Genomic DNA, 27,047 nt, shown 5'->3' with positions numbered 1-27,047 from the left:
AGCTGAAGCTGTGCCTGTTGCGGGACCTTGTCGAGGTGTCTCATTATTTCCTGACCGATTGTCTACCACATCATTGACGACATTGTTATCACCTTGACTACCAGCAGTTGTGGAGCTGGCCCACGTCACATGATGCGAACTGTTCGAGTCTCGCACGGTGTTGCGTTGCGAGTTAGACGGCGTCTCGTTGCTGCTAAGATCGCTGTTCGTGTGCTTGAGCACTTGTGGACTCCATGCTGCCGCTCCTCGGGTAGGAGCTGGGATTATAGTATAAGGCAAGTCGACGTCGTTCACCTTTTCTTGCTTCCTCTCGCGGTACTTTTCGCCCTGCTCAGCTGCAATGGCCCCAATTCTACCCTTGATATCCCACTTTGAGTATGAGTGGGCCGGAAGGGTGCGAGCGTCGTTTTTGTCTCGAGCTGCTCTGACTTCTGCAGGTGGGCTCATCCGTTTTCTCTTGAACGGATTCTGCATTGCATTCCGAAGTGCATTGCTCGTGTGCCTCAGTCGTGACATAGCGTCCGGTATAGTTCCACTATCTTCTCGCGTTGCATTTGATGTCTGGGCTTCTAGATCGTCAACTTGTGAGTGCTCGGGTATATCCTCTGTCCGCCTTCGCACAGGCTCTGGTTCTTGCGACTCCCCATAATTGATGACATAGACGGTCGAAGCAGCACTAGTTGTATTCGTCCTGTCAGGTGGCGAAATCCGTGGAGGTGGAGGTGTTTGGTTAGTGGTTTGTGTAGGCGATGTTTCTGGACGGGGCAAGGACCCAAAGGTGATTGTTCTGTTTTCGGAATGTGCTCTTCCGAGAGGTAGGTGGGTCTTCCGACGAGGAATTGCTTTTCGCCTCCTGGCTACCGAGTCTTGTTGCGAGCCAGATTTGTGTGCCGAGCCCCCGGAGCTGCTGCTGCCACTGCCTGCCGGTCGATAACTATCTCGAGGTTTTCGAGTATATGTCATGTTGTCGCCGGGAGTCATGTCGATCATCTCATCACCGTCGAAAACTTCGCGTCCGAGAATGCCATCTTTCTTTTCATCTCGTTCCAAGGCTTCTATTCGTTCGACCCACTCCCAAACAACGACACTAGAAGCAGCAGCACCAACCCATCGAAAATAGTCACCCCAGGCAGCGACATCTGGCTGGGCGACATCGGTAATAAAGAAGGCTACAGGTGTTAGTATAGCGATATGTGAAAGAAGAGCGACAATAAAGATGCTCTTCATCTTGAGATGGAAATAGGCGTAGCGACGTTTGGTGAGACCGTAAAAAATGACCCAGGCGGCGTAGAGAAGACCAACAGCCAATTCGAAAAGATAACTAAGGGCTGGGATAGCGTCCACAAAATGACGAGGGCGATTAAAGCTGTCGACCAGGAAACTGTTGAGACAGGAGAAGATTGTATCCAGCACGATGAGAGCGAAACCGACCCATTTAATGACAACCTTTTCTTTATGCCGTGGGAACAGTCGTATGAGCGTTTGAACTTGAGCGAGCCAGAGAAAGACATCGGATATGACACGTGTGACTCGTACTTCCATGCTTCCCTCGACCTTGGTGTGCATAGCATCTCCATCCATGTATCCGACAGCATATTGTTCTTGAGCAACTTTGAATGTGTCGGCTGTGGCGATGGTCAAGGCAATAGCGGTTAAAAGAGCTGCGACCTTCTGAAGCCAGGGTCGTGAGCCCACGCCGGGTCCGGAAGTACCGCCAGTTGCGCCACCGATAAGACCTCTTCCAGAAGCAAAGTTTGTGAGACCGAATCCAGGAGAGAAAGACCGCGAGTTGATCAACAGCATGACAACCAAGACCCAGGCTAGTGAGGTGGCGCAAGCGACGACAAATGTCTGAGGGATGGTCGAGGCATAGAAAGGGCCCGAGAGGTCGGCGACGCTAGATGGGTCATTGCTGGTTCCAGGAGTTTCGTAGCCGGGTGTGCAAGCGGGCGAGAATACTACGTTGGCAGTGAGAGTAACGATGTTATCTTCGGAAAAGCTAATGACACCGTCGGAAGGGAGTGTGTATGGTGTGCATGTCTGGCAGCCGTAAGGTCAGCGAGTGCGCGCGTGAGCGGATATTCTCGACATACGGCAGTCATAATCGACGACGTGGTGGTCGGCAGCCCCCATAACTGTCGAGCAACATGCCGCGACATGCCCGAGGGCTAGGTGTCGCGTCCAGAGCAACGACTACAAGGACAGCGTGGGGTGTGGGTGGGCGTGGATGCGGATGCGCAACACACGGGGCCGGCGGCCGGGGAAGTTTCGATGCGACGCGCGACGTGCGACGGAGGGGATGACGAGTGGCGGTGTGGATAAGCGATCGAGGGTGTGTTTGATGTCTAGGATGGCCGGGAGTGCGTCCTCTCTCCTCTGAAAAACATGTCGCGCAGGCTGAGGCAAGGCGTAATGACAGAACCGACGGGGAAACAGCGACGACGACGGTCTCGACAGGCTGGGCAGTGTGGGCAGTGAGATGGCGAGTCGCTCCTTCCTCTTGCCCACTTCTTGGCGAAATCTTGAGTAGCGGGAACGCTGAGTCTGCACGAGCCATGTCACGCCAATTCCTTTTCAGGTTCGCTCTTGCCGAGTCCCCCAGCCTCGGAGCCTCAGTCCTGACAACTCCGCCTCGTTCTTACCCTGTTCGAGCACGAGTACCTTTACTCTATCCGAGGTTGATATCATTCTTGTTCTTGTCCTTATTTCTGTCCTGTAGACAACTAATCCTCATCTTCCCTTCACATTCCGTTCAGACATGTCGACCGAGATCAAAAGCCTAGAGGGGCTCCACAACCTGCATGTCAAACGCAATGTCACCCCAACTTCTTCTGGGTCCACTATCGTGAGCTACGCTAAGGACCTGGGGGAAGGTCCTGTCTTGTGGCTCGTCCATGGTTACCCTCAGTCTGCCTACATGTATGCCTGGCCTGAATTTGCCTCATGCTTCCTCTCGTGTTGCTGACTTTCAAATTTAGTTGGCGTCATGTGCGATCCTACCCACTGTGCGTCTCGTCATCTTTGTTAATATAGTCATCAGATTGTCCCTCAACTGCAGGACAAAATCTCCCTGTTCGTTCCTGAGGTGAGTAACTCATCTCCACTCCCTCCGCATTTACCCGACGACTGCTGATCCTACTTCCGAAAAAGCTGCCGGGCTACGGCCTCAGTACACTCGAAGGCAAGGCCGGAGTCTCCGCCGTCGGCGCCGCTCTACTTGAAGCGAGCCATAAACTATTTCCCGACCGTCCTATCATTTTAGCCGGACACGATCGCGGTGCTCGCGTCTGCCATCGCCTTGCTGTCTCCAATGCTCACCCACCCCAAGATGATTCTGCCAAACTACACTCTTATAAACTTCTAGGCACTGTCCTGCTTGACATTGTACCTACTCTAGTCCAGTGGCAATCTTTTGCCAACCCATTGGCTAGCGTTGGTTACTTCCACTGGCCATTGTTGGCATCTCCCGTCGCCGCAGACATGATTGAAGCCTTTGGTGCTGCCAAATGGGTACATCTCGGTCTCGATCGCATCTGTGGAGACAACGCCGAAGGTCGCAAAGCGATGCAGTCAGACGACGCTTGGGAAGTATACAAGACTCTGCTCTCGAAGCGTGAGGCCATTGAAGGTTCATGTGCCGATTATGCAAGCGGCTGTTTCGATGAGCCTCCTCTCCAAGAGGCTGATCAGCGTGAGGGCCGCAAGATCCAGAGTCCTGCGCTTGTCATGTGGAGTAAGGCTAGATTGGGCAAAATGCATGGTGGTGATCTTGGATCCATCTGGAGCGATTGGGTTCAAGATGCCTCCTTGCTGACCGCCGAGGGCCTTGGTGACGATGTCGGACATTATCTGCCTGAGGAGGCAAGCACCGTCATCGGAGCAGCCATCAAGGACTTTGTCGAGAAGGTCACAAAGTAATTGTATATAATCATGATCAACGGCCACATTTACGACTTGCCCTTTTGGTTTCTAGCCAGCCAGTTTCGTTCTTCCACTTTGGCCACACGTTCCTTCCATTTTTCCTGGTCTGCCCTACTCTTTGCGCGTCCATTGATCATTGCTGCTTCCTTCTCAGTCAGAATTGTCACTTCAGCTGAGTGTCTAGATCAGAAAGACAGCCGCATGCAACACACCACACACGAGCCAACTATAACCAACGCAGCGCTCAGTTCTTCTTCACGAGAGAGATATAACACCATCACTGCTAACGCAATATTTCTCTAGTCCAATATGATTGCCATGGCCCAGACTTCGAAACTCACCATTCGAACAAGCAGAAAGTCTAATATCGAAAGAGGAAGCAACCTCTCCAGTTCCCAAAGGGACTCTAAGGGTTAGCGAGACCTTATGACACAGCACAAGCACACACTCAGAAAAGATGATGTCAACTGAAATGGCAAAAATTGGACGTACAGAAAAAGGGACATCTTGCATAGCAAGACACCAATAAAGAAGCGAAGAAAAGCATATTTACAAGTAGCACACGAAAAAACGAACAGATCCACCCAGCCACCCAAAAAGTCCTTCCACCAGACCTTTTGACCCTCCCATTCCCTCAGTAAAAACTCCTCTTATGAAAACATAGAAAGCCTCTCCATACTTTACATTGATCTACCCCTTGCCACCATGCGGCAATTTGTTGAGCAACTTCTGTCCTCCGAGCAAAAGTCTAGACTTGAAGCCTTCATCGTCCGTTCCATCTGACTGTGCACTAGCTGTTCCATTCTTGTGTTCTGAGCCCATGGCAGAAGAATGGTTGGACGCGCTAGTGCCTGGTCTCAATCGTCCAAACAAGCCCTTCTTCTCGCTGCCAATACTCGTGCTCCTGGCCCTTGACTCTTCAGACTTCCTGTGAGGTGTGTGGAGAGAAGAGGCATTGGTGTACGTGCGAGACATATGTGAGTAGCCAGTTTGGGGACGAGGGCGAGGAGGAGGCACGGGTCCACCTTCAGTCTCTAGCGATCTGGTGAGTGAAGGAGTGATGCTCTTGGTTCTGGTCGCAAACAAACTGTTGGGCGAGGACTCCATATGGTGGTCATCGAACACGGAAGGACGGCCAGAAGTGAACGACGGACGAGCAGGAGTATCGTCTTCGTCTTCTGCTTCGTCTTCTTCTTCGACAATGCTCGAGGTGGTGATTGGTGTGCTTTCTCCACTGTTACGCACGCCCTCTGTTTCGTTGTTGATGTGCATAGTGCTGAGATTTGCTATCTCTCGAAGCTTGCTGGCGGCAGCTTGGCGTGAGGGTCGATGGTGATGGAACTTGTTGCCTACGATGGCACCAGCATGTGAGATCAGAGCCTTGATAAGATCCTTCTTGATTTGCAGAGCCAAGTCGAGGTTTGACCATGTCTTGTTTCGATACTCAAGCGTTGGCATGCGGAACACGAGATCATGTACATCTTCAAGGTTTCGCTTGCCTTGTCCCTTGTAGCTGAGGCAGAGAACCATGCTAGGGACTTTGAAGAATGCCAAAGTCATGTAGTTAGAAGCACGAGACAGCATGAGTGAGAGATCGTCGTTCTTGTCGTCTTTGTCCGATTTGCCTTTCTTGTTGGACTTCTTCTTGGACATCTCTGATTCGGCAAGAGAATTTGTCTCTGACGATCGCTGTGAGGGCGACCGGCTGACAAGGCTGGAACTCGATGCAGTGTTGTTGTTCTGTTTCTTGGCGATGCTACTCGATGACTTGTCTGAATGGCTGAAGGGGTTCCAATGAAGATTGTGTAAAGACGCAGTTGAATGGCTGATGCCAAGGCCCTTGTGCTTGCCATTCTTGACTGGTACCTTTCCTTCTGGCAGTTTGAGAGTTGGCTGGAGTCTGTGTCCGAGTTCACCTGCTCCAGTGCCCACTCCTTGGAGTCTGTGTCCACTACTGCTTTCATCCTGTGGTAGGTTGTCTTTCTTTTCGTCCGAATCTTCCTCGTCGTCCTCTGGCACGGCCATATTACGAACCATGAAGGGTGAGAAGCCACCACCTTCAAACGCATTACCTCCAACGCCCGGGAAGAGGTACTCGAACAGTTTCTTAGCGATCTCGCGTTCGAGCTGGACTCGCAGAGGCATGACATTGACTTCAAAGTAGTCGACGACAGGAATACCTGCAATGGCCTCAAGCATCAGCCACTGTACACGCAACATCTTCATGTCCTTTTGCTTGGTATAACCCCTAGCTGGGTCAATGTATGGCGCAATGATTTCTGGATATACCGCGTTTGGCAGCAGATTGAAACCGTTGATCCTGCCAATCTCCACGCAGCTGTAGTTCGAGCCATCATTATTGTCGGTACGGTCGAAAAGACCATCCTTGAGCTGGAACTCGAGGAGTGACTCATTCTCACCACGAATGAGATGCCAAGCAATCTCTTTTGAGGAGATGAGCCATCTCAGTAGGCCAGGCGACTCTTCTTGATTGCGGTCCTCAACTCTGCTCTGAGAAGTCGTGATGGCCTTCATCATGAAGAACAGTTCATCCTCGCAGGCAGCTAGATCTGCATCAAGAGCAATTCTGTCCTTCCATCCTTGACGATCCAAGAATTTCTCATTGACCTGGAAGTGCATCTTAATATCTTCAAGCTGTCGAATTCGAGCTTGCAGCATCTCTACCATCTCGGGTGCACCTCTCAGATCGCTGAAGTCCGAAGCCAGCATGATCTTTTCGAGTCTTTCGCTGCGAGTCTTCTCCAAAGGCTCACTATACAGTAACAAGTCCAGCACGATGATGTACATGGCAAAGTACTGATTAGAGTCGCAGATGGCCCGGAAGTGAGGGAACTCGATATAGATGTGGTCCATGCGAGGGTCTGAGGCATCTGGACTTTGACCCTTGTCCCCGTCTCCACCACTGACATCGTCATTGTACTTCAGGCGCAGGTTGTTGTATTTATCGTAGCGCAAACTTGCCGAGGTACGATGAACGACTCTTGAGAAACCGTATGGGTTGACCTGGAATTCGAACATGACTTCCAAGGGTACCCAAGGCGGCCAGTACTCCCCAGCTTTGCCACCATAGCGATTGCCAGAGTACATGTGGAGGTAATCGGTTGAGAAAGTCTTCGTGCTGGCGACGAAGACCTGCATGCTGTCCATCGCGGCAGTGAAGCGCGTTTGCACCAGTCCACTGATCTCATCCATAACTCTTTCCTTGTCCATGATCTGAACCACTCTGAGTTGCATACCTTTCGCAGCAACCAGCATGACAGACTTTGGATTCTTCTCGCTCTGTAGCTGAATCTGTGGAGCGATGAGGCGGAAGTGATAGGTGTTCTGCGGTGTGTACTCGGTTGAAATGCCTTCTCCGCCGCCTTCCTTGCCGGCCGTCCTAGTGCTCTCCTGTGTTTCAGGGTCGTCGGCATTGACAAATTGTCTTCCGTCGTTTAGAAGCTGGTCGATCCTATCTTGTACCGCCATTTCTTCTTCTTGATTCGGTGTTTGGGGCAGGAAAGATGTATCGCTGCTGACAGTGCTGTTGTTGCGATTATCCTGTGCTTTTGGGCTTGATTTCTTCTGTTCTTCAAGAATATCCAGAATGAACTTGACAGCTCTTCTAGACATGTAGTAAACGAAACCGCGTCTTTGACTGACTTGATGGACGTAGCGTAGAATAATGTTTCGCAGGGAGTTGTTCCATTTAATTTGAGCATTGTGCACAACAAATCTGTTGTTGAAATCGCTCGTGTAGTCTGCAATCGGATTCGCATCTTCCTTTGGCAGATTCTCCTTCTCGGCATCTCTGTCGGGCAGTTCATCTGTATCGATCTCTGCAGCGATAGACGGATCTTCTTGTTGCAGTTTGTCAACAAGCACGTCCAGCAGCTCACACAAGAATTCATGTTTCTTCTGCAATGCTTCGGTGTGGTTCTTTAAAGCTCGAAGTCGCTCGTTAAGCTGTTCATCGCCTTCGTGCGTTCTAACAACCTTGACTTCTTGCTCTCCAACCGCGCGTTCATTGTGGGCCAGCTGCTCTTCAATACGATGAATGCGGGATTCGATAAGGTCAGCCTGGACTCGGCGCGGGTCGTTTCGTTTGGACATCACGCAATAATGAGTGGGCTCGTCGCCGAAGATACTGGTTCTTGTCGTATCTCCCGAGACCGAATCACCATGATCTGTCTGCCTGAAATATGTGAAGCGAGGTGCGAAGGCGAGTGGAAGAATCTTTGTCGCAGGGTTTGTCTCTGCTGGCAATATCCAGTCAAGCTCGACGAAGTCATCCATATCAATCCAAGTCAAGTCATTGTCAGGTATAGTAAACTTGGACATGTCGACGTGGGTAACATTGCTTGTATGGTAGGAAGCCAGTGTAGCCTCATCAGCTCGATCAAGGTCGGCTGTATTCGTTCCTTTGATAGATGCAGATACTGCTCGGATATCAGCTGAGATGAAATCGAGTTGACATTGGTTGATCTTCATTGCAGTCGTTCGCTTTGCCTTCTTTTCACCAGTTGCTGGAAGTTCAAAGGTTTCCCTACGTTGATGAAGATCCAACATGAAGCTATCAAGTTTCATCTTCAGACCTGTGGCAGAGACGACATCATTCTGATAATCTTCAGCGTCTTTGTGCTTGTAGAGGTGACTGATGAAAAGAGGCGAGAAGAGTAGATTGTACTTGATTGTGCCAAGATGGCGACCAAACTTCTTGCTCGACTTTTCCATGCTGCCCCAAAGAGGACCTTGTCGGACGGGGAGTGACATGACTCCAGAAAACAGTGACCACCAGTTGTAGAAATGCGTAAAGAAGCGAGGAGTGAGATGGACAGAGTTGTAGTTCTTTGATGGTTGAAGGTTGGCAACATTCCAGTCACGATCCTGCGGTGCAGAGATGGCGATAGATCCATGAATCCAGTGGCTTCTGAAGTCTTTGAATGCATCGTATGTTTCTCCTGGTGGTGCTTTCGCATAATCAGGATGTCTGAGCTTGACTTTGTAGTGAGGACAGAAGTCAAAGCTTCGCTTGTCGTTTTTGACTTCGCGTTCGAATGTCAGGCCGGCCATCCATTGCACATTTCCAGACAATTTCATGACAACCTTCTTGAAGGCAGCCGTAGCTTTTCTGCTGTTCGTGCTGCTTGACCCACTCTGTGAGTCCGTTCCTTCGTCTTCGCTGATCTGTCGGGCATAGTAATTGTAATCAGGTATAGCCAAAACATAGTCACCGCTATCGACAGTCATGAACTTGCGAGGGTCATCGTCCTGGGCAATTCTCCAGCGAACCTGGTTCCTCCAGACCATGACGAATCCAGCTCCTAGACCGGTAACAACATAAGGATCGCGAGAACCCTTGAGACAGAGATGAACGTCACCGTCGCCTTTCCAATTGATGTCGAGTCGTGAATGGAAACTGAGTCTGATCTTGTCCCAGAAGCCAACTCTGTCGGATGGGTCCATAGGTGGCTTCGTGAAGTTCTCAATGACCTGCATCATGTCTTGAATGGCAGGTTGATATGAAGTTCCCCAGGTGATTCGTGTAGGTGAGCTTGTATTGATGTCGATCTTCATGTCTGAGTATGTCTTCACAGCCGATATGGTTCTACGCACATCGATGGAGAAGTTTTTCTCTTTGTCGTCTTTGCCAAACTTGTGTTTGGGTACCACAACTACATTGATGTGGCGTTGAGACTCTATACCCTGGAACTCCTCGGCAATGACAAAGTCTGTGCTCAGAGACAGACTAGCAAGCCGGGGCGACTGACCAGGACGGATTGCAGGAACGTGGAGAAGAGGTAGGGGGTAGTCCCTTAGCATGACTCTAGCCTCGCCCATAGTAACCTTCAAGTTCATAGGTACAAGAAGGCCATATTTCATGTCCAAAGGCATGCCCTTGCCAATGTCGTGTAAGAAGTGTGGATATTGGTCAAGTTCAAAAGAAGGCTTGTCGATGATAACACCCACGTCGCTGATGATGGCAGCCATCAAAGCAGGCCGCTGCGGTATAGCCATCACGTTCTCAGATTGTTCGAACTCGTCCGGTAGGTCATTCATGCCCCACAAGATGCCACGTAACTCCTTGATGGCATGACTCTGTGAATTCATGGCTCGATCGATGCGCTTCTTCCAGCTCTCAGCATTGAATTCCTGCAGCTTGGCATGGGCTTTCTCAACAGTACGAGTGTTTGCGCCATTGAAATCAGCCCTGCCCTCCGTGTTGTATCGAAGCCTGCGACCGCGACCTCTGCCACGACGCTTCTCAGAAGAAGACTCTTCGTCCTCTTCACGCAGTGTGTGAATTGAATGAGCACTCTTGCTCCTTCTGTGGTGTGATGTTGCAGGACGAGACGAGCTGCGTCTACGAGATGGCGGTGGTTGTTGTGAGTTGGCGCGCACGCGTGAACCTCTTCTCTGGCGTTGTGATTCTGCGTTCTTGACCTTGAGTCTGAAGGCTTCTTCACGTGCGAGACGCTGCTGCTGCTCGATCAGACCCGCTCTGTAGATTGTGCCGAGCTTCCATTCGAATCCACTGTCCTCAATTTCGAAAAGCAGCAATTGGGCGCGAACAGATATCCTTGGGATTTTCTTTGGTCCTTCAGGATGCTTTGCCAGGATGTATTCAAGTGTTCCGGTACTGAAATGATGGTGTAGTTGCTCAACAGACTTGACTGTGTTGACTATGTTGTCAAAAATCGTATGTAGAACCATGCCGTGTGGAACACCGATACGAATTACATCTGTCGTGAAGTCTAGAGATTTTGCGATTTCGGTCTTCTGGGCGGTCTTCATTTTCATCTCGCGAAGGTCAAACCGAAGATTCTTGACACTGACGATACGACTCCAGACGTGTTTCATGTTAGGAGTACCCGCAAGCAATCTTACAACCTTGAGTCGCGCAAATGGCGTAGCCCATCTATGACGGCCACAATCGGCTCCAAAGATCTGTATCATCAATGGCGGATCTGCAGGCATTTCCGCCTTCACTTGAATGAGGTTCGCCTTGAAGTCAATTGTGGTCACTTCGCTCATCAAGATCTGGTCGTATTTGGAATCGTCTCGGGTCTTGACAGTCGAGCTAGGTTGATGCTTCTTGCGTTCCTCGTCCAGATGATGAGGTCCCAACGACAGGAACATTCTTCGGAAAGTCAATACTGCTACACCAATTGAGAAGTGCTTGTAGAGTGAGTATTCCACCTGGAGACTCTTGGCATGCGAGTTGATGTGGAAGAGTGGTCCTTGTATGTCGCTTGATGTTGAGAATGCCACCTCAAATTTAGGCAAGTTGATGAACGGATCTGCAGTCGAATCCTCGACAGCGTCAATGATGTGACCCTCCAAGCCTTGAATGTGTACCGCCAATCTTCGTCCATCAGTTGGTAATGTTTGTTTCTTTCTTGGAGCCTCTGGCGTTGTTGATCGATCATTTCTTTCGCGTGAGAACGATCTACTGAGTGATCTGCGGCGTGGTACAGGAACGTAGACGTCTTCGCGGTGCGCCTTGTACTCGGCTGACCATGATTCGAGCTGCAAAGCAAATCCGCGAGCATACTTGGAAACAGCTTGATCCACACCTGCAAGCTCGACGTTGAAATCGGCACCCTGAATGCTCACATGTTGTAGCCAATCTGGAATTTGGCGAAGGAAGCTTGGCTTTTTCACGACTGTCGACCCACTGTTCGCGTCTGTTTCGCGACGAGCAGCCTTGACAATCTGGCGAATACCTTCAGAAATCTCCGTTCGTACCAAGAAGACCGAGAATGTCTGGAATCTACCATAGACGAGGACTTCGGGTTGTGGTAGTACATTGACGTCAACCTTGACCTCAATGGTCTCAGTCTGCAAGAGGTCATGCTTTTGGCCAGCATTTGTCTGGTAGTATAGCTGGCTCGAAGTCTGTCTGTAATGTAAGTGCAAGCCGTACTTGATTGCAGACTCCGTCGAGGAATGTTGCGAGTCGATATCCAAAGACATGGTCGAGGTCGACAAAATGAGCAGATCATACTCGACGTCTCCAGTGTATGCTGGACTCAACGGAGGAAGCGAAACCCTAACGACAGGTTCCTGGATAGCAATCTTGACGATGGCTTTTGGCAGGAGTCGAGTTAAGAAGCCGCGACCCGTCAACAAAGAAGTTTTGGATGTCTTGTTGGATTCTTGCCGTACTTTGGCAATAGCTAGCAGGAGCGGCAAGTGCTTTGGATCCAGGTCAACAGATGGCGAAGTGCACACAAGGTTGGCAAACAGAATGTTACTGTTACGCTCTCGCACGTTAGTGGCATCATCTGGTTTTTGTATGGTCTTTGACGGAAGCGTAGTCTTGACAGTGGCAGTTATCATGGGCACATAGAGCATACGCTCAGGATGATCGTGGCCATCGTCGACACCAGCCGAGATGGAAATGGCTGTGAGCAGGGCTTGGTGAGCAACGTCTGTTGGTGAGAAATACATGCGATGTGCCGGACTCCTTGAATCGAGCCGCAAAAGATCCAGTCCCAATTCTTTCATGGCCATGTTGAAGTAGACATGTTGACCAGAGGTAGGCAAAGATCTGATGCGCCTGGAAAGACCCAAGAAGCCAATAGCCAATTGGAATTCCTGTATACCCTTGAGCACGGATCCAAGAAATTCTCTCGACTCTTCCACGGCTTCCATAAGCTTTTCCTCGCGGTCCTGAATGTCCTGGGGCTCCTTGAGCACATCGTTAATGGCGATTTTGGGAGCTTGTACAGATGCCGAGTCGCGGGTCTCGTGTTTTGTAATTCCGCGAATTTGGTGCAGCTTCTCATTCGCATCCAGTATATCGTCGTACGGAATATCGAGGCGACCTAGCTTCAAAGCGATTGAAGCATCGCGCAAACCCTCGAGATGCGGATGTAGGAAGCCATGCACACTCAGAGACAAGCCATCCAAGATTTCGGAGGATTCTTTTCCCTCGGGCGTGAACAGTATGGATCGGATGGTGCTCTTCCACTCGGCGGGGGTGTGAGATGAAGCCTTTGTCTGATCGTGTTGGAACAAGCGACTGCGATCGACCATCTTTGCTCTCGTGTCGACAGCCAGGGTAATGCGCTCGACAGTGATTGTTCCCACCTCTTTGATAATGACACTACTGGTGTCGGCGACCAAATCGACCAGACACAGGTATCTTATCTTGGTATGCAATCTCTTGATCTTGTCCTTGACTTCGGTCAACTTCTTCCACTGTGATGCGCCATCTTTCTGCGAGGGAGTCTTTTCTTCGGTCTCTACGTTCTTGGCCGAGTTTTGTAATGCGCGAAGGTCTACGACGACCTGAGGTTCGGTCACATACAGACTGATCCATGTTGGTTGCGCAAAGGTGGGTCGGTGGAGAGACAGGCCGATGCCTCGAACGTATATCTTTATGCCATCCTTGGGTGAGAATGCGACGCGACGGAGACCAGAGTAGCCGATGCGCTGGATGCTAATGCCCGTCAAGATGCGCAGGAGAGCGAACAGGACAAATGACGAGAGGTAGGCGAGTACCAGAACACCACCGACGAAGGACGCAGTGGGCAGCGGCATGCTGACTGGGTATTAAAGATTAAGAGTTACACGGTTTCCAGTGGATCGTGACTATCGCAGTACGCGATTCAGGTCCAGAGTCGCAATGGTAGACGGAAGTGCTGAAGCAGACGGTAGCATCTTCAAGACATGCCCATCGCTCTGGTTCGAGAAGCAGTACGTCGATGTCGCGTAGGGATCCAGCAAAGAGAATGGTCGAAGGATTGGCAGCGGCTCACACGAGCTCAAGGAGTTGTGGTCAAGGGTGGCTGCGCATCAATTTCGCCGATTGCCTTGACATCATTTGTAATGTTTAAAGAGCCTCAAATTGTGACCATCGATCCGGGGTTGCCGGGGCCCTTTACGACTTGTGGCCCTCGTTCATGCTAGAGACCATCATAATCGAGTCACCGAGTCTTGTGTGCTGAAGAGAAGGTACATGATGGACCACAAACAATAGCTAACATCTAGAAAGAGCGACGCGCAGCTTCCCATTCTTGATATGTTTGACAAGCACGCTCATCTCTTCTTGTTCCTGTCTGCTCTATCGGCTCGTGCGGGAGCTTGCAGCACGATACTTTCAACAAAACGGTTGTGTATTGTACGACCGAATGGGAACGGCAATTCTTGTCAACACACTTGTACAGCTTCACGGAGCCTAGCGGAATACTTTGCAGAGTAACTATGAGTGTGGAACCAAGCACCATTGGGGTACAATCAGTAAATGACATAGGTGTTCTCGACTCGCGAGTGATCAAGACGTTGAGAACGTTGCCAGGCTTCGAGATGATGGTATCAACATGCCAAGAGGTAGCAGGGTCGTACTCCCACCAACCTCCCCCAACGTCAAATTCGATACGATCGGCGATAGGGAGGTCAATTGGGACATCTCAGGACTGAAGGTTACTCACCATGGTATTCTTCATTATATTAGTTGTTGTCATGATATTCCGTCCTTTGATCGTTGAGCAATGCTGCTTGGGAGATTTTATCCATGCTTAGCCCGAGAACTGACTTAGGAACATCACAATCGCAACACTGTCTCCGTTCTGTCGGCGAAAGATGGTAATACAAACAGAAGACAGTGATTTAAGTGTCTTGATTCCACTGAAATGTCTCATAGAGCTCACAATGATGTCTAAGTCAAGTGTTGTTGTTGTTGTTGGTGGTATCTCATTTGCGTTCTTGATGCTCTAAATACCCATGACCTTTATGGCCCGTGCCCTATGTAGAACGCCTTGATGATGCATGGCCCAGCCTTTAACTCCAGCAAACCCATGCAATTCGTGTCATCGTTGTCTAGAAGATCAGCTTCTATTCTTCCATAGCCTCCTGCATCTTCACCTCGACTCCATTACCATCTCCAAGGCTCGTGGTCTGTGGAGGAGCCGAGAAGACCTTCTCCTTGACCTGAGCAGCCAACAGACCAGTCTTTTCCTCGTTGGCGATCTTGTCCGCGGCAGAGACTACCTTGTCCATGGCAGCATCGCCTTTGGCACCTGGGCGCATGGACATTGAACCTCTGTGCTTGGCATTCTGGGTGACTTGATTGATCTTGCCTGCCAGATCTTCGATTTGCTTGGTGCCGTACTCGCGATTGGTGGACAGAGGTGAAGAGGACAAAGTCTGGACCCAGTACTTGTTCCATAGAGCTTCCAGCAATGTGTTGTCGAGTGATGACTTGAAGTGAGTGACTTCGAGCGAATAATACTTGTTTGCGTGAGCACCAAAGTCGGCAGCTTTAGCGAGAGGAACAGCAGCCATGCCTTCGCCAGCAGATTCAGAACCAGCAGGGACGTGGCCTTCGGGATAAGTTCTGAAAGCGCCAATCTCGACCTTGCCGGAGCTGACGGTGCGGTCTGGGTCGATGACAACGGCGACGAAAGGATCGGAGAAGGTTTGCTGGGTGAATTGAGTCGAAACATCGATACCACTGAGCCAGCAGCCGTAGCCAGGATGGCTGTGGTACCAGCCGACGGCGTTTTCCAGTTGACCGGCTTGACGTGAACGGTCGAGGTATTTGACCATGTACTCGTTGGCTTCGTCTTGAGCGTTGACTCTGGTCTCTGTTCCTTCGACAGGCAGGCGGAGGGCGTCGGTGACAACAAAGGTCTCGTGGAGGACGTAGCCGATCATGAGGCCCATGACTTCAATGCTGCCACCGGAGCGGGCGTGCATGACCATCTTGGTGAGGGCGACCGAGGAAATCTGGACATGCTTGAAGTGGTTGGGGTCTGCGCGCCATGGCTTCTTGTTGTTGATGTCCTTTTGCTGTTCGACCGAGTAGGCGTATGGTTGATCACGAGTGGCGTCTGTAAGGTTGACGGCGTTATCCAGCTCTGTGAAGTGCTGTCAGCATTTGGGTATACTGATAGAAGAGAGTGTAAACCCACCCCACGTCTTCCTTGGGCCGTCCATTGTGTCGTGTGTGTTGTGTGAAAAGCAGTGATGGAGGACGGTGAAGCAGCTGGATGCGATTGACGTAAAGACGGCCAAGCTCCAGGCAGCAGATGCGCGGGGTCGGAGATGTGGTGGATTCAGCCCCGACCAAATATTCGATTGCGGCAAGTGAATGTGAATGCTGCTTCCTTGTTGGCAGACACCGAGAATGTCGCGACTGCTCAATGTCCTGCCCCGACGACCGCAAGGGACGGCCTCCGTCTGCAAATCATGCTCTGATCGACTGAGCCCTCCGGCTATCCGTCACTTCTCAATTTCCTCCGGCGCATTCACAAAGACACTTCAGAGACCACATGCCATTTCGACTGCTTCGTCAAGGTTCTTCTCTACCACCGCCGTTCACCTCGCCAAAGGACACTCGAACCGCGAATTGCTCCCTTCTGCGCCTGCACGAACACGTTTCGCCCCGTCTCCTACTGGCTACCTTCATCTCGGATCACTACGCACCGCTCTCTTCAACTATTTGCTCGCCAAACGAACCGGAGGTCAATTCCTGCTCAGAATAGAAGACACGGATCAGGTGAGCATCGCACCGTCAGACCTACAACACTCAAGAGCTGATGGGAGAAGAAAAGACTGGTTCCTGATGCCGAGCAAAGGCTGTGTGACGACTTGAAGTGGGCTGGCGTTCAATGGGACGAAGGTCCGCAAGTTGGCGGTCCATACGGTCCTTACAAGCAGTCCGAAAGAACCCCACTGTACCAGAAACATGCCCAGGAACTCGTCAACTCCAAGGCCGCCTTTCGGTGCTTCTGCAGCTCTACCGCTCAAGCTCCTGTCGACGTTGACGCCTCACTAGTTGGCTCTGCCATTGGTGGCTGCCATAGCGACTGTGCCAGCATTCCTCTAGAAGAATCAGCTGAAAGAGCACGCTCCGAGAAACACGCTATCCGCTTCGGCAAGCCCGACAAGGCCCCCAGCTGGTCTGATCTTGTCTATGGCAAAGTCTCACTCGAATCCAAGAAGACACTACCACAAAGAGCTGCCGTCGAAGGTGTCATTCTTCTCAAGGGTGATGGAACGCCGACATACCACCTCGCAAATGTCATTGACGATCACTACATGAAGATTACCCACGTCATTCGTGGCACTGAATGGATGTCGTCAACACCGCTACACGCCGCGTTGTACAACGCTTTTGGCTGGACGCCCCCCGCCTTCGCCCATGTTGGACTCCTCACCGACAAGGACCAAGCAAAACTCTCAAAACGCAACTTCGACACCGATATTGGAGCTCTCAAGACGAAACATGGTATTTTGCCAGAGAGTTTGGCCAACTTCCTTTCCTTGTTGGGCTGGCGCAACCCTACTCGTGACGATGTCTTGGAAATGAACAAACTGGTCGAACTCTTCGACTTGAAATTCACCAAAGGCAACTCGATTGTTTCGTTTGACAAGTTGTGGTATCTACAGAAGAATCATGCGAAGATCATCATCGAACGTGCCATGCAATCTTCAACGTCAGATCCATCTTTTGAGACTTTGGTCGGTCTGATTGAGTCATCCGCAAGAACCGCCTACCCACAATCGGAAGCAGCATCTGGAAGCCTGGATTTGAAAACACACATCATGAACATCCTCTTTATCGACTCAAAAACATACGAGAACCCAACTTCATACGTCGAGCGAAATGCCTACTTCTTCACCACTCTGCCACCAATTTCTCCCTCAACTGAAAGTTCGATCTCAACATCAGACCTCCACGACGCAGCCTTGGAATTGATGTCTAAAATAAACACCTCCAGTGTTTCACTGAATACATCCACAGACTATGCGCAAGTAAAGCAACGACTGGATAGCGCAGTAGAAGAGTACTCTCGAGCTATTGGAGACGTATGTCAAGCTCGCTCAACATCAGATGGGCAAGTGGATAAGGAAAGATCAAAGGAATGGAGCAAAGCACTTCATCGTTATTTGCGAGAGAAGCTCTGCTTTGGCCGGCCAGGTCCTGGAAGCTCACAAGTCATGGCTGTGCTCGGGTATGAGGAGTGTATGAAAAGACTTGAGATGTAAGACGATGCTACTTCCTAACCTTATCATCTGTAAATATAGATTCTGTATTATTACGCTACTTCTTGAACACTTTTGCTCAATTCGAGGTCACTGGTCATTTTTTTTGGAAGGTGCCGCCGTGCTATCAGCCGTTCAGGGTCATACCTTCCCCCTTGTCAAATCCTTTGACACACCGTCATCTCCACCACCATACTTATCATCCATATCGTATCTTTTGCTTGGTATCTATCTACTCTATCAAGTGATGTCGTCTCAAACCCGGATACGGACCGTGATCCGTGCCATCTATCTTGTCCTTTCGCCCAGATCCGTGCGCCGACAACGGCTTGTACATCCTTGTACCTTGCATCAGCTTGCATGCGTATGCATAACCCCGCAAAGACCTGCCAAATGGGTCATCAATGAGCACAATTCCACTGCGAAACCGGTACAATTTTGCAGTCGAGCGGCAACTTCGCGTCAAAAAAGTCTTGGAGCCTCAAGGGCTTGATAGGAGTCACAATCGATCTCAATTCCACACCCGGCTCTGCAGCATACAAAGTGTCACTTGTCTTCCGGACTTGTTTTCAATCCACTCCCATCTGGTTTTTATTCTCTAACATACTATCTTGCATATCCGCGGACTCCGAACCTTTTTCTCTGGCTCAACAAACACACATCTCATACCATTACATATCACAGGTCGACAGCAACAATGGGCTACACACGTGAAGAACTCCCCATTCACACGAAGAGCACCTCGCTCTTTCACAATGTGGAAACCATGCCTGGCGATCCTATCTTTGGACTGATGGCGCTTTATGCAAAGGATCCTGCTGAGAAGAAGGCTTCTCTTACTATTGGTGTTTATAGAGATGAGGAGGGCAAGCCTTGGGTTTTGCCTACCGTCAAGAAGGTCGAGAAGATGATCGCAGAAGACGTGGCCACAAACCACGAATATCTGCCCATGGAAGGTCTCTTGCCCTTTGTCGAATCAGCGCGCGACCTCCTCTTTGGAAACCCTTCCCCCTCTCTCACTTCTCGCATTGGCTCTCTCCAAACCATTTCTGGAACTGGTGCTGTCCACTTGGGAGCTCGTTTCTTGAATGACACTCTATCACCAAAGCGTATATGGGTTTCTGATCCTACTTGGGGCAACCACCATGCCATCTTTGATGTTGCCGCTCCCAATGTCGAGCAAAAGATGTACCCTTACTACGACTCTGCAACATGCAGTCTCAACTTTACTGGTATGATGGAAACGCTCGAACGTGATGCTCAACCTGGAGACTTGATCTTGCTTCACGCTTGTGCACACAACCCCACTGGCATCGACCCTACCAAGGAACAATGGGAGAAGATTGCCGACCTCTGCGAGCGCAAACATCTCTTCCCCTTCTTCGACTCTGCATACCAAGGATTTGCTTCTGGAGATGTTGACGAAGATGCCTGGGCAGTACGCCACTTTGTCTCCCGCGGCACCCTCGAACTTGTCGTTGCGCAATCCTTCTCCAAGAACTTTGGTTTGTATGGCCAACGTGTTGGTGCTTTCCACATTGTTGCTGCAGACCAAGAGTCCAAAGACAAAGCACTGAGTCTCCTGATCCATCTCCAACGCGCCGAAATCTCCAACCCTCCTGTTTACGGTGCCAGAATTGTTGCCTTTATCCTCCGCAACGAAGAACTCAAGAGGGAATGGGAGCAAGACTTGTTGATCATGAGTGGACGTATCAAGGCCATGCGAGCAGCTCTTTACGGCGAGTTGCAAGCTCTGCAAACACCAGGTAACTGGGAACATATCGTTAACCAGAATGGTATGTTTTCGTACACTGGATTGTCTGAGAAGCAGGTCTTGGCACTCAGAAAGGAACACATCTACCTCTTGACTTCGGGCAGAGCGTCGATCTCGGGATTGAACAGCGAGAATGTCAAGATGGTGGCACAGGCTATTGATAAGGTTGTCAGAGAGTCTGGAGACGCTCCTGCTCCTGCTGCTTAGAAGGTTGAAGTCGGAAAGAGATGGATGTTTATATGAAGATGGAAACAGGATTTTCAATGGTGTTTCTAGGCTGGATTCTAGATATAAAGGGTTTATAGTTGCTTCAATGCACAAAATAGATTGATTCAAGTTGCAGCTTCATGGTCGATGAATTATGCACAGATGGGTTATGCTCTTGAACAAAGATGTGCAAGTTGTGCGGAATGATGCGGCTCTCCGCAAAAAACTCACATGCGGAGGGTTGCGCATTGTGACGCGCATGAAAGTGAAAGACATTGTCGAGCTGTGAATCGCTTTTCTGCAGTCACTCTTCCACAACAACCACACCTCGCATTCTTGTCAGGCATCTTACACGCCAACCGATCAGTTTCCTCTATACCTGATCATTCAGGCATAATACGGCAACCAGTAAATCTCACCCCTTCCCTACAATCCAAAAGAAAAAAAAGAGCGGAAAAGTCAGATAAGCAAAACGCACGAAAGCAACAAAGACTAACACTCTTCTCTTCCCAGTGTCGGCTGAAATCGACCTCTACGAGATCCTCGAAATCTCGCGCTCAGCCTCAAAAACAGACATCAAAAAAGCCTACCACAAAGCCGCGCGCATACACCATCCGGACAAGGTCCCAGAAGACCAACGCGCAGCAGCAGACGACCGCTTCAAAGACATTCAACAAGCCTATGAAATCCTCTCCGATGACAGCACACGCGAAATGTACGATATGCACGGAATGGCTGCTTTCGAAAAGGGAAACCCTGGAGCTGGCGGTGCTGGTCCCGATCTAGACGATATTCTGGCACAGATGTTTGGGCAAGGCATGGGTGGAATGGGTGGAGGTTTTGAGGGTATGGGGGGAATGCCGGGTATGGGAGGAATGGATGGCAGAGGTGGACCCAGAAAGAGCAAGAATGAAGTTCAAGAGTATGAAGTCACGTTGGAGGAACTGTACAAAGGCAAAACCACTCGTTTCGCCAGCACCAAAAACGTCATTTGTACAAATTGCGAGGGTAGTGGTGGTAAGGCGAATGCAAAGCCAAAGAAATGTGGTACTTGCGATGGCAGAGGTGAGTTTCTTTCCCTTTCCCTTTTTTTGCTAAGCTTCTCATACTAACCTCGAATCTCAGGCTCAAAAGTCGCTCTCCGCCCCGTCGGTCCCGGTCTCGTAACCCAAGAAACCGTTCCCTGCAGCACCTGCTCTGGCCGCGGCTCCTACTTCCCCGACGACAAAAAATGCAAAAAATGCAAAGGCGCACGCACAACCTCGCAACGCAAAATCCTCGAACTCTACATCCCACCAGGTTCGCGCCAAGGCGATAAGATTGTGCTTTCAGGAGAGGCAGATCAAGTCCCCGATCAAGAACCCGGCGATATCATTTTTGAACTTGTGGAGGCACCGCATGACACTTTTGCGAGGGCGGGTGCGGATTTGCAGGCAGTGTTGAAGATTAGTCTGCAAGAGGCGTTGACGGGCTTTGAGAGAGTGGTGTTGAAGCATTTGGATGGCAGAGGCATTTCCATGCATGTCTCTCAACCGGCAGGACGTATTCTTCGCCCCGGCGAGATTTTGAAGATTGCTGGGGAGGGCATGCCCATCAAGCGTTCAGATGCAAAGGGAGACTTGTACCTGATCGTCGATGTCGTGTTCCCCGAAGACGGCTGGCTCAAGGATGAAGCCGCGATTCAAAAGATTAGGGATGTGTTGCCAAAGACTGGTTCTGAAAATATCAAGGCCGAAGAGGTGGACGAGGTAGACTTTGAGGTTGTCAAGGATATGGACGACTTTGGCGCTGGTTCGGGAGACCCGAGGGCTGCCGAGTGGGAAGACGATTCCGAGGAAGAGGGCGAGGCTGCTCAGTGCGCGCAGCAATAGTCGCAAATGAATGATTGGAAGGAAGAAAAATGGAATTGCACATGCTGTACAAAAAGATTAAACGGCCAAGAAAAGGGCTATAGAAGAATTGGGACGAGACATGAGTACATTCCGCTCAACTTTGGACTTTGGAATCATATCAGGCGTACAAAGGGTGAAAAAGGCCTTGGGGTCTGGGCTTCTTTGTTGTTAGACTATCAAGACATTGCAATCCTCTCTGCTCAACATGTTCTCCTGAATCTCACGTTATCGAACTATTGCAATCACAGCAGAACGTCTGATATACACCACTCTTGGCATGACTGGAAGAAAGGGAAACACCCTAAGGTACATCTACGTCCGGGCTTGTCAATTTTCCCAACAACCATTGAATTGGAACTGCGAATTCTTCATCGATTCTTCGGTGGATGCGGACGAGATTCAATGGTTGTTGATTTCTCCTTTTGCTCGTTGCGGTCAGTGTTCAATCCCTTAGCTCGCCAATCGCGTTTCTGCCTTCAGAGCCTTTTCTTTGGCTCTTTTATCGCTGACATGCTGACATGCTGACATGACTTGTCTGCTTGAGATGGAGAGATTGTTAGGCGTTGTGCTTGATTTGAGAGTTTGGACTGGGCTGGTGTATGCATGTACTGACAAGCCAGCCTGAATCCATCGTCCCAAGCATTTCTATTGTTTACTCACGGCTCTGCGGTGGGGGCGGGAAGAATGCTTGGGACGAAATCTTTTTCTTTTTGCTTTGCTGTTGTGTTCAGATCGTTCGCTCGTCGTTTTGTTTCGCTCTGCATGGGTTGTCTTACCCAGGCGAGACTGCAGAGCTTGATGTGATGTTGGCTTGAGAGGTCGATCATGTAGCTGGCAACCTCGGATCCTCCAATCCCTCTTGTTACCCAGAATTTATTTAGTGTCCGGGCAGAGAATAATCCGTGATCGAATCCTGGAGACCTTCTCACTCCCAACCAGCCTCCCTATTTGCCCTATCAACCTCCGTGGTCATCCTCTCCATCCAACGCCTCACCAACTCGGCATTCTCCTCCTTCAGTTTCTCTTTGTCTCTTCCTACAGCATTCAACTCCATCGTCAATACCAACATCTCATCCTGCACTTCCTCAACCAGTTTTTTCTTTTCCTTCAGTTCCTCATCACGGTCTTTGAGTTTGCGCTCTGTGGAGGCTAGAAGTTTGTGGACATGAGCTAGTTGGGAAGATAAAGTGGTGTTGGTGGTTGTGAGGCTGCTTGTTGTGGTTTGGAGGGTCTGGAGTTGAGATGCGAGGGAAGAGCGGGCGGCTTGGGTGGTGCTGAGGTCTTGTCGCAGGCGAGTGATTTCGTCGTTATTTGGTGAGGCAGTGGATGTGGATGTAGGGTTTAAGGAGGTGGAAGTGATGGTCTTGCGGTCGGCGAGACGAGTGTCTGGTGCATCGTTAGTGAAGCTGATCAGAGGCAGAGATGAGAGTGAATACACACAGGCGTCAATGTATGCTTTATGGCTAGACTCGCGTCTGTCGCGGGCATCAAGAGCCGCGAGGTAACGCGTGCTCCAGTCGGCCATTTCACATTGTTGTTGTCTGTATAAATCACAATGAATGAGAGCCGGATGATGACGAGCAGTAGAGGTCCTGACATGTGACAGTGCCAAGCCTCGATACCGCACTCTTCGCCATTCCGGCCGTATTCGTACTTGGATATCCCTATAACCTTTGACTTTCTCGTATCTCCTCGAGTCTAAATCGTTCCAGCCTTATTTTGCACTTCAGGCACCCAGATAACTCTATTGCTGCTATCACAACTCTGACTGTTCAGAATCCGCAGGCTCACGAGGTAGGCTCGTGTGACGCAGAGGCCTCTTTCTTGAGCATCATCAGGGGCAAGACCATGCATCAATTTCAAGCCTAAGAAGTATGTGCCATGCCTCTTTCGATATTGTAAGTTCACGAGTCTTGGTGGGTTATCAAGGTAAGATATGTCATGGGCGAATCCTTCCGCGGTGGTTCACCGGTATGTACGCGTATGCCGGCACAGCCGCATGCCCGACCTTATTCCCTATAGCTAAGCCTTTCTATCTGCCTCCCTCTCCCCACTTTTCTTGATCTATATACTTACAGTCTTCGACCTTGGCTGCCTCCACTTCGTTCAAATTCCTCATCAGAACATAATCCTGTATAAGTCATCCAAAATGGGCAGACTATCCCACGAATCTTCCAGATCGTCTATCGACACCACCTCGAATGGTGAGGGCCTACCGCTGTACTCCGACATCACCGTCACCTCGCCTGGAGAGCTCACTGTACCTGCCGAGAAAGCAACGCCAGATGAGGTTCGCGAATTTCTCGTGAAGCTACTCGTCCAAAACAGAGGGCTCCACCAAGACCATGCAAGACGTGTTGCTTCGAAATGGACTCTAGGCACTGGTCGCGAGTTGATCAGTTATCCTCCTCTCCTCTACGCCGAGATCTTTGGTCTTGAGGATGCATGGATGGTCTACAAAGAAGCCAAAGTCTTCATCCGCACAGAAAAGAAGAAGGGAAAGCTGTCAGATGCGTGTAAGTAAAAGATGCGATCGACTCCCACAGTATACTGATATGTGATTGCCTTCGAACAGGGATCGCAGCTGGAATCATTGGTTCTATATTTGTCGTCGCAATGACGACGTTCTTCTTGACAGATTTTGATAAGCATGAGGTGCTCAAGGTCATGTCCTGCACGGTGAGCATCATGTCGGTCATGATCGGTTTCATTTTCTCGATGGTCGCCATCTTTGACAAGACGACCGAGGAAACAAAGGTCGAGGATGAGTTGAAAATCGGACTGGTCAAGAAGAGCAAGGACTAGACACACTCTTTTTACCCTCTTTGAATGGAAGTTGTTTGTTGTCGCTTGAACTGGTGTCTTTCTTGGCTTTTGTCATGGCGTTCGTTGGTCATGGTCTTGTGATGGCTTGTCGTAGAATTCCTGCCAAGCTGGAGATGTCTTGGTATACCACAAGTTCTCTCGTAAAGCATAACCGTTCTCCTTTCGCCATCGCTTAGACGTGATCGGCACGACCAAGTCGGCGTGCCCGAACAAGATCATCGCTGTCACTGGGATTCTAACAAGTTTCCATGTTTCGATCCAGGCAGAAAGGCGCCACGAAATCTTTGAAACTTCGACCAAGGCAACAAGGCGCAGTCAACACGAGGTCGGCGGTGTTACAGCTTCGAGACAATCTAAATTACAGAAACCAATTGCTGGTCCTGTAGACGGACACAGCATGGTATAGTACACGGTAAATTCTGAAACGCTGCCATCCTGGAGGATGGCTTGGTATTGGGATCTACACAAGTTCAGCTGAACGGCAGATGCAACACGACCGTTTGTCTGGGCAAAGGCACTGGGACCGAGCAACTGGTGGGAGAGATGTCTAAAGCTATAAGACTAGCATGAATGCCTTCTGACTCTATCGCGACAACCTATACAGAACGCCTAGCAATCACAAACTTATCAACTTGAATCAAGAACGCTTTCGATCGCCAGTCATGCGCGCCTTCAATACCGCCATCGTCTCCACACTGCTCGTGGCCATGTCCCAGAGGGCTTGGTCTCAAGATTGCGACCTCATCGACCAACAAGCTTGCTGCTACACCTCCGACGACAGCGGCAGCGACACAACTTACTGCTGCAACGGCTCAATCGTAGGCAACTTTGGCAGTGGCACTGGCGCATCAGCCCTCAACGATCTCATCTGCTGTCAAGACGATGGTCGCACAGGTCTCAGTGTCGGTTTGGACTTTACAACCTGTCGCGCTGGTTCTGCCACACCTTTGACCGCCAAGGGAACTGCAGCAAGCTCTGTTGCAGACGCTATCAAGAGTATCAGTGCTTCTAGGAGTGCTAGTAGGGAGTCGTTGTTCAGCTCGGCTTCTGCCTCGAGGGCAAGCGCTGCTGCTGCATCGGCTACAGTAACAAGTGCTGGGGCATCTAGTACAACCCGTCCGGCCATAGATACACGTACTGGCTCATCTGGTACTATGAGCTCGTCCAGTGGCCTGACTGCATCATCTTCTAGCAGTGTTTCGGGATCTGAGTCTGATTCTTCGTCTTCGGCTGCAGCAGCTGGTGCGACTTCTGATTCTTCTTCTGGCTCAACGACAGCTGCAACTTCTTCTTCTTCTGGCTCGGCGGCAGCGGTCTCTTCTTCTGCAACAAGCACTGGTGGTGTCGCTATGATGACCTTGGATGTCTGGAATGCTGCAATGGCTGGTGGCGCCGTCCTCGTCGCAGCTGTGCTGTAGCTTTGCGAGCACGAGTAGAATCTTTCGACTTTGGATTACAGTTGTGGTTTCTGCAATCAGTAAGAGGTGTCGACTTGTTTCATTCTGGGAGACCGTGCTGGCGTTGAGTGTTGAAGCTGACAGAGCTGAAGATTAGATTTCAGGTAGCCTGTAAATCATAGTTCTGACTTGGGGATAGTAATGTCATCTTCAGAGATTTTAGTGTCTACTCGTGCTGAAGATGGTAAATGGTATTGGCTTGAAAGCAGCGTCGCCCCTCAAGCCATGTGCCAAAAAATCTGCAACAATCTTTAGCCTGCGGAGAGGTCATTCATCTTGCAGCACGGGTCAATTGAGTTCTTAGAGGGTGAGAGATCCTACGAGGCAATCCCTCGTTAAGATGTGATGGTCAAGTGACACTGTAGCATGGATCTCGACAATAATGCGCTGACTCTGGCGTGACTTAACCAAAGTCTATCCTTAATTCGGAGAATTGATTTCGGAGAATTGATTGTGCCTGCAGCAATGTCTTCACTCTGCAGCTGGTGTGGTGGTGTTCGGTGGTGTTCGTATCCGCGGCCTGCAGTAAGCAGTACTGTACGTAGTGTACATGTGTACATATATGGCTGAGATAAGTAAGCGCTTACATCCACGGCCATATCAGGTAATGAGCCCTTGACTAGAACAGGGCCGACCTCGCTCTGTCTAGCGCAACAATGCGGCAACATCGACTTTGCCGTGTCTCGGCGTTGGAGATGAATAGATGCCAGCTGAGAAATCAGCGAAAGCAGACGAAGGAGGGTCGGCAAGAATGTTCTGCAGGATGCCGGGATCCTTCGCGAGAACATGTACCCCGCCATGTACCCCAGAACGAGCGGAGAAAGGAAGGGTCGGGATCTCGGGTCGTCCTTGGCATGCATCTCCTTTTGGATCTAAGTTCCGACCTCGTGTCATCTTTCGTGTCAACCTTTGACATGCGGAGCAGAACAGCGAATCTTTTCATCGACCTTTCACTCCGGACAGAGATCCATG

General features: G+C 50.2%; 10 protein-coding genes across 10 annotated transcripts; 6 read left to right on the top strand and 4 right to left on the bottom strand.

Annotated features, from left to right (window-relative positions):
- Nucleotides 1-225: 225 nt before the first annotated feature.
- On the bottom strand, nt 226-2,153 carry M437DRAFT_18432 (PalH-domain-containing protein; the record flags this gene model as incomplete). Its single annotated transcript, XM_041018955.1, has 2 exons — nt 226-2,040; nt 2,094-2,153. Coding segments are annotated over 2 exons (1,875 nt in total), but the record flags the coding sequence as incomplete, so codon positions are not given.
- A 605-nt stretch (nt 2,154-2,758) lies between these two features.
- M437DRAFT_54696 (alpha/beta hydrolase) lies at nt 2,759-3,918 on the top strand (the record flags this gene model as incomplete). The annotated part of the gene is made up of 4 exons (XM_041022741.1): nt 2,759-2,919; nt 2,979-2,988; nt 3,041-3,085; nt 3,151-3,918. 4 exons carry the CDS (start codon nt 2,759-2,761, stop codon nt 3,916-3,918), a joined length of 984 nt encoding a protein of 327 aa, XP_040877301.1.
- Nucleotides 3,919-4,669: 751 nt separating this feature from the next.
- M437DRAFT_68194 (uncharacterized protein) lies at nt 4,670-13,470 on the bottom strand (the record flags this gene model as incomplete). Its single annotated transcript, XM_041025074.1, has 2 exons — nt 4,670-4,674; nt 4,713-13,470. 2 exons carry the CDS (start codon nt 13,468-13,470, stop codon nt 4,670-4,672), a joined length of 8,763 nt encoding a protein of 2,920 aa, XP_040877300.1.
- Nucleotides 13,471-14,763: 1,293 nt separating this feature from the next.
- Nucleotides 14,764-15,867, bottom strand: M437DRAFT_77365 (Mov34-domain-containing protein; the record flags this gene model as incomplete). Its single annotated transcript, XM_041026793.1, has 2 exons — nt 14,764-15,788; nt 15,843-15,867. 2 exons carry the CDS (start codon nt 15,865-15,867, stop codon nt 14,764-14,766), a joined length of 1,050 nt encoding a protein of 349 aa, XP_040877299.1.
- A 190-nt stretch (nt 15,868-16,057) lies between these two features.
- Nucleotides 16,058-17,922, top strand: M437DRAFT_54767 (uncharacterized protein; the record flags this gene model as incomplete). Its single annotated transcript, XM_041022751.1, has 3 exons — nt 16,058-16,429; nt 16,480-17,742; nt 17,785-17,922. 3 exons carry the CDS (start codon nt 16,058-16,060, stop codon nt 17,920-17,922), a joined length of 1,773 nt encoding a protein of 590 aa, XP_040877298.1.
- Nucleotides 17,923-18,616: 694 nt separating this feature from the next.
- Nucleotides 18,617-19,900, top strand: M437DRAFT_86745 (aspartate aminotransferase; the record flags this gene model as incomplete). Its single annotated transcript, XM_041028518.1, has 1 exon — nt 18,617-19,900. The coding sequence occupies one exon, from the start codon at nt 18,617-18,619 to the stop codon at nt 19,898-19,900; it is 1,284 nt and encodes a 427-aa protein (XP_040877297.1).
- Nucleotides 19,901-20,062: 162 nt separating this feature from the next.
- Nucleotides 20,063-21,771, top strand: M437DRAFT_86744 (DnaJ-domain-containing protein; the record flags this gene model as incomplete). The annotated part of the gene is made up of 3 exons (XM_041028517.1): nt 20,063-20,087; nt 20,414-20,965; nt 21,026-21,771. The coding sequence occupies 3 exons, from the start codon at nt 20,063-20,065 to the stop codon at nt 21,769-21,771; spliced, it is 1,323 nt and encodes a 440-aa protein (XP_040877296.1).
- A 946-nt stretch (nt 21,772-22,717) lies between these two features.
- On the bottom strand, nt 22,718-23,317 carry M437DRAFT_68190 (autophagy protein 16; the record flags this gene model as incomplete). Its single annotated transcript, XM_041025073.1, has 2 exons — nt 22,718-23,178; nt 23,233-23,317. 2 exons carry the CDS (start codon nt 23,315-23,317, stop codon nt 22,718-22,720), a joined length of 546 nt encoding a protein of 181 aa, XP_040877295.1.
- Nucleotides 23,318-23,941: 624 nt separating this feature from the next.
- M437DRAFT_54686 (uncharacterized protein) lies at nt 23,942-24,316 on the top strand (the record flags this gene model as incomplete). The annotated part of the gene is made up of 1 exon (XM_041022739.1): nt 23,942-24,316. The coding sequence occupies one exon, from the start codon at nt 23,942-23,944 to the stop codon at nt 24,314-24,316; it is 375 nt and encodes a 124-aa protein (XP_040877294.1).
- A 964-nt stretch (nt 24,317-25,280) lies between these two features.
- M437DRAFT_68188 (uncharacterized protein) lies at nt 25,281-26,036 on the top strand (the record flags this gene model as incomplete). Its single annotated transcript, XM_041025072.1, has 1 exon — nt 25,281-26,036. The coding sequence occupies one exon, from the start codon at nt 25,281-25,283 to the stop codon at nt 26,034-26,036; it is 756 nt and encodes a 251-aa protein (XP_040877293.1).
- Nucleotides 26,037-27,047: the final 1,011 nt, after the last annotated feature.

The sequence above is a fragment of the Aureobasidium melanogenum genome, assembly GCF_000721775.1.
Source record: "Aureobasidium melanogenum CBS 110374 unplaced genomic scaffold scaffold_20, whole genome shotgun sequence".
NCBI classification, from domain to species: Eukaryota; Fungi; Ascomycota; class Dothideomycetes; order Dothideales; family Saccotheciaceae; genus Aureobasidium; species Aureobasidium melanogenum.
Note: the sequence above shows the minus strand (reverse complement) of the source record. Positions and strands in the feature narration are given on the sequence as shown.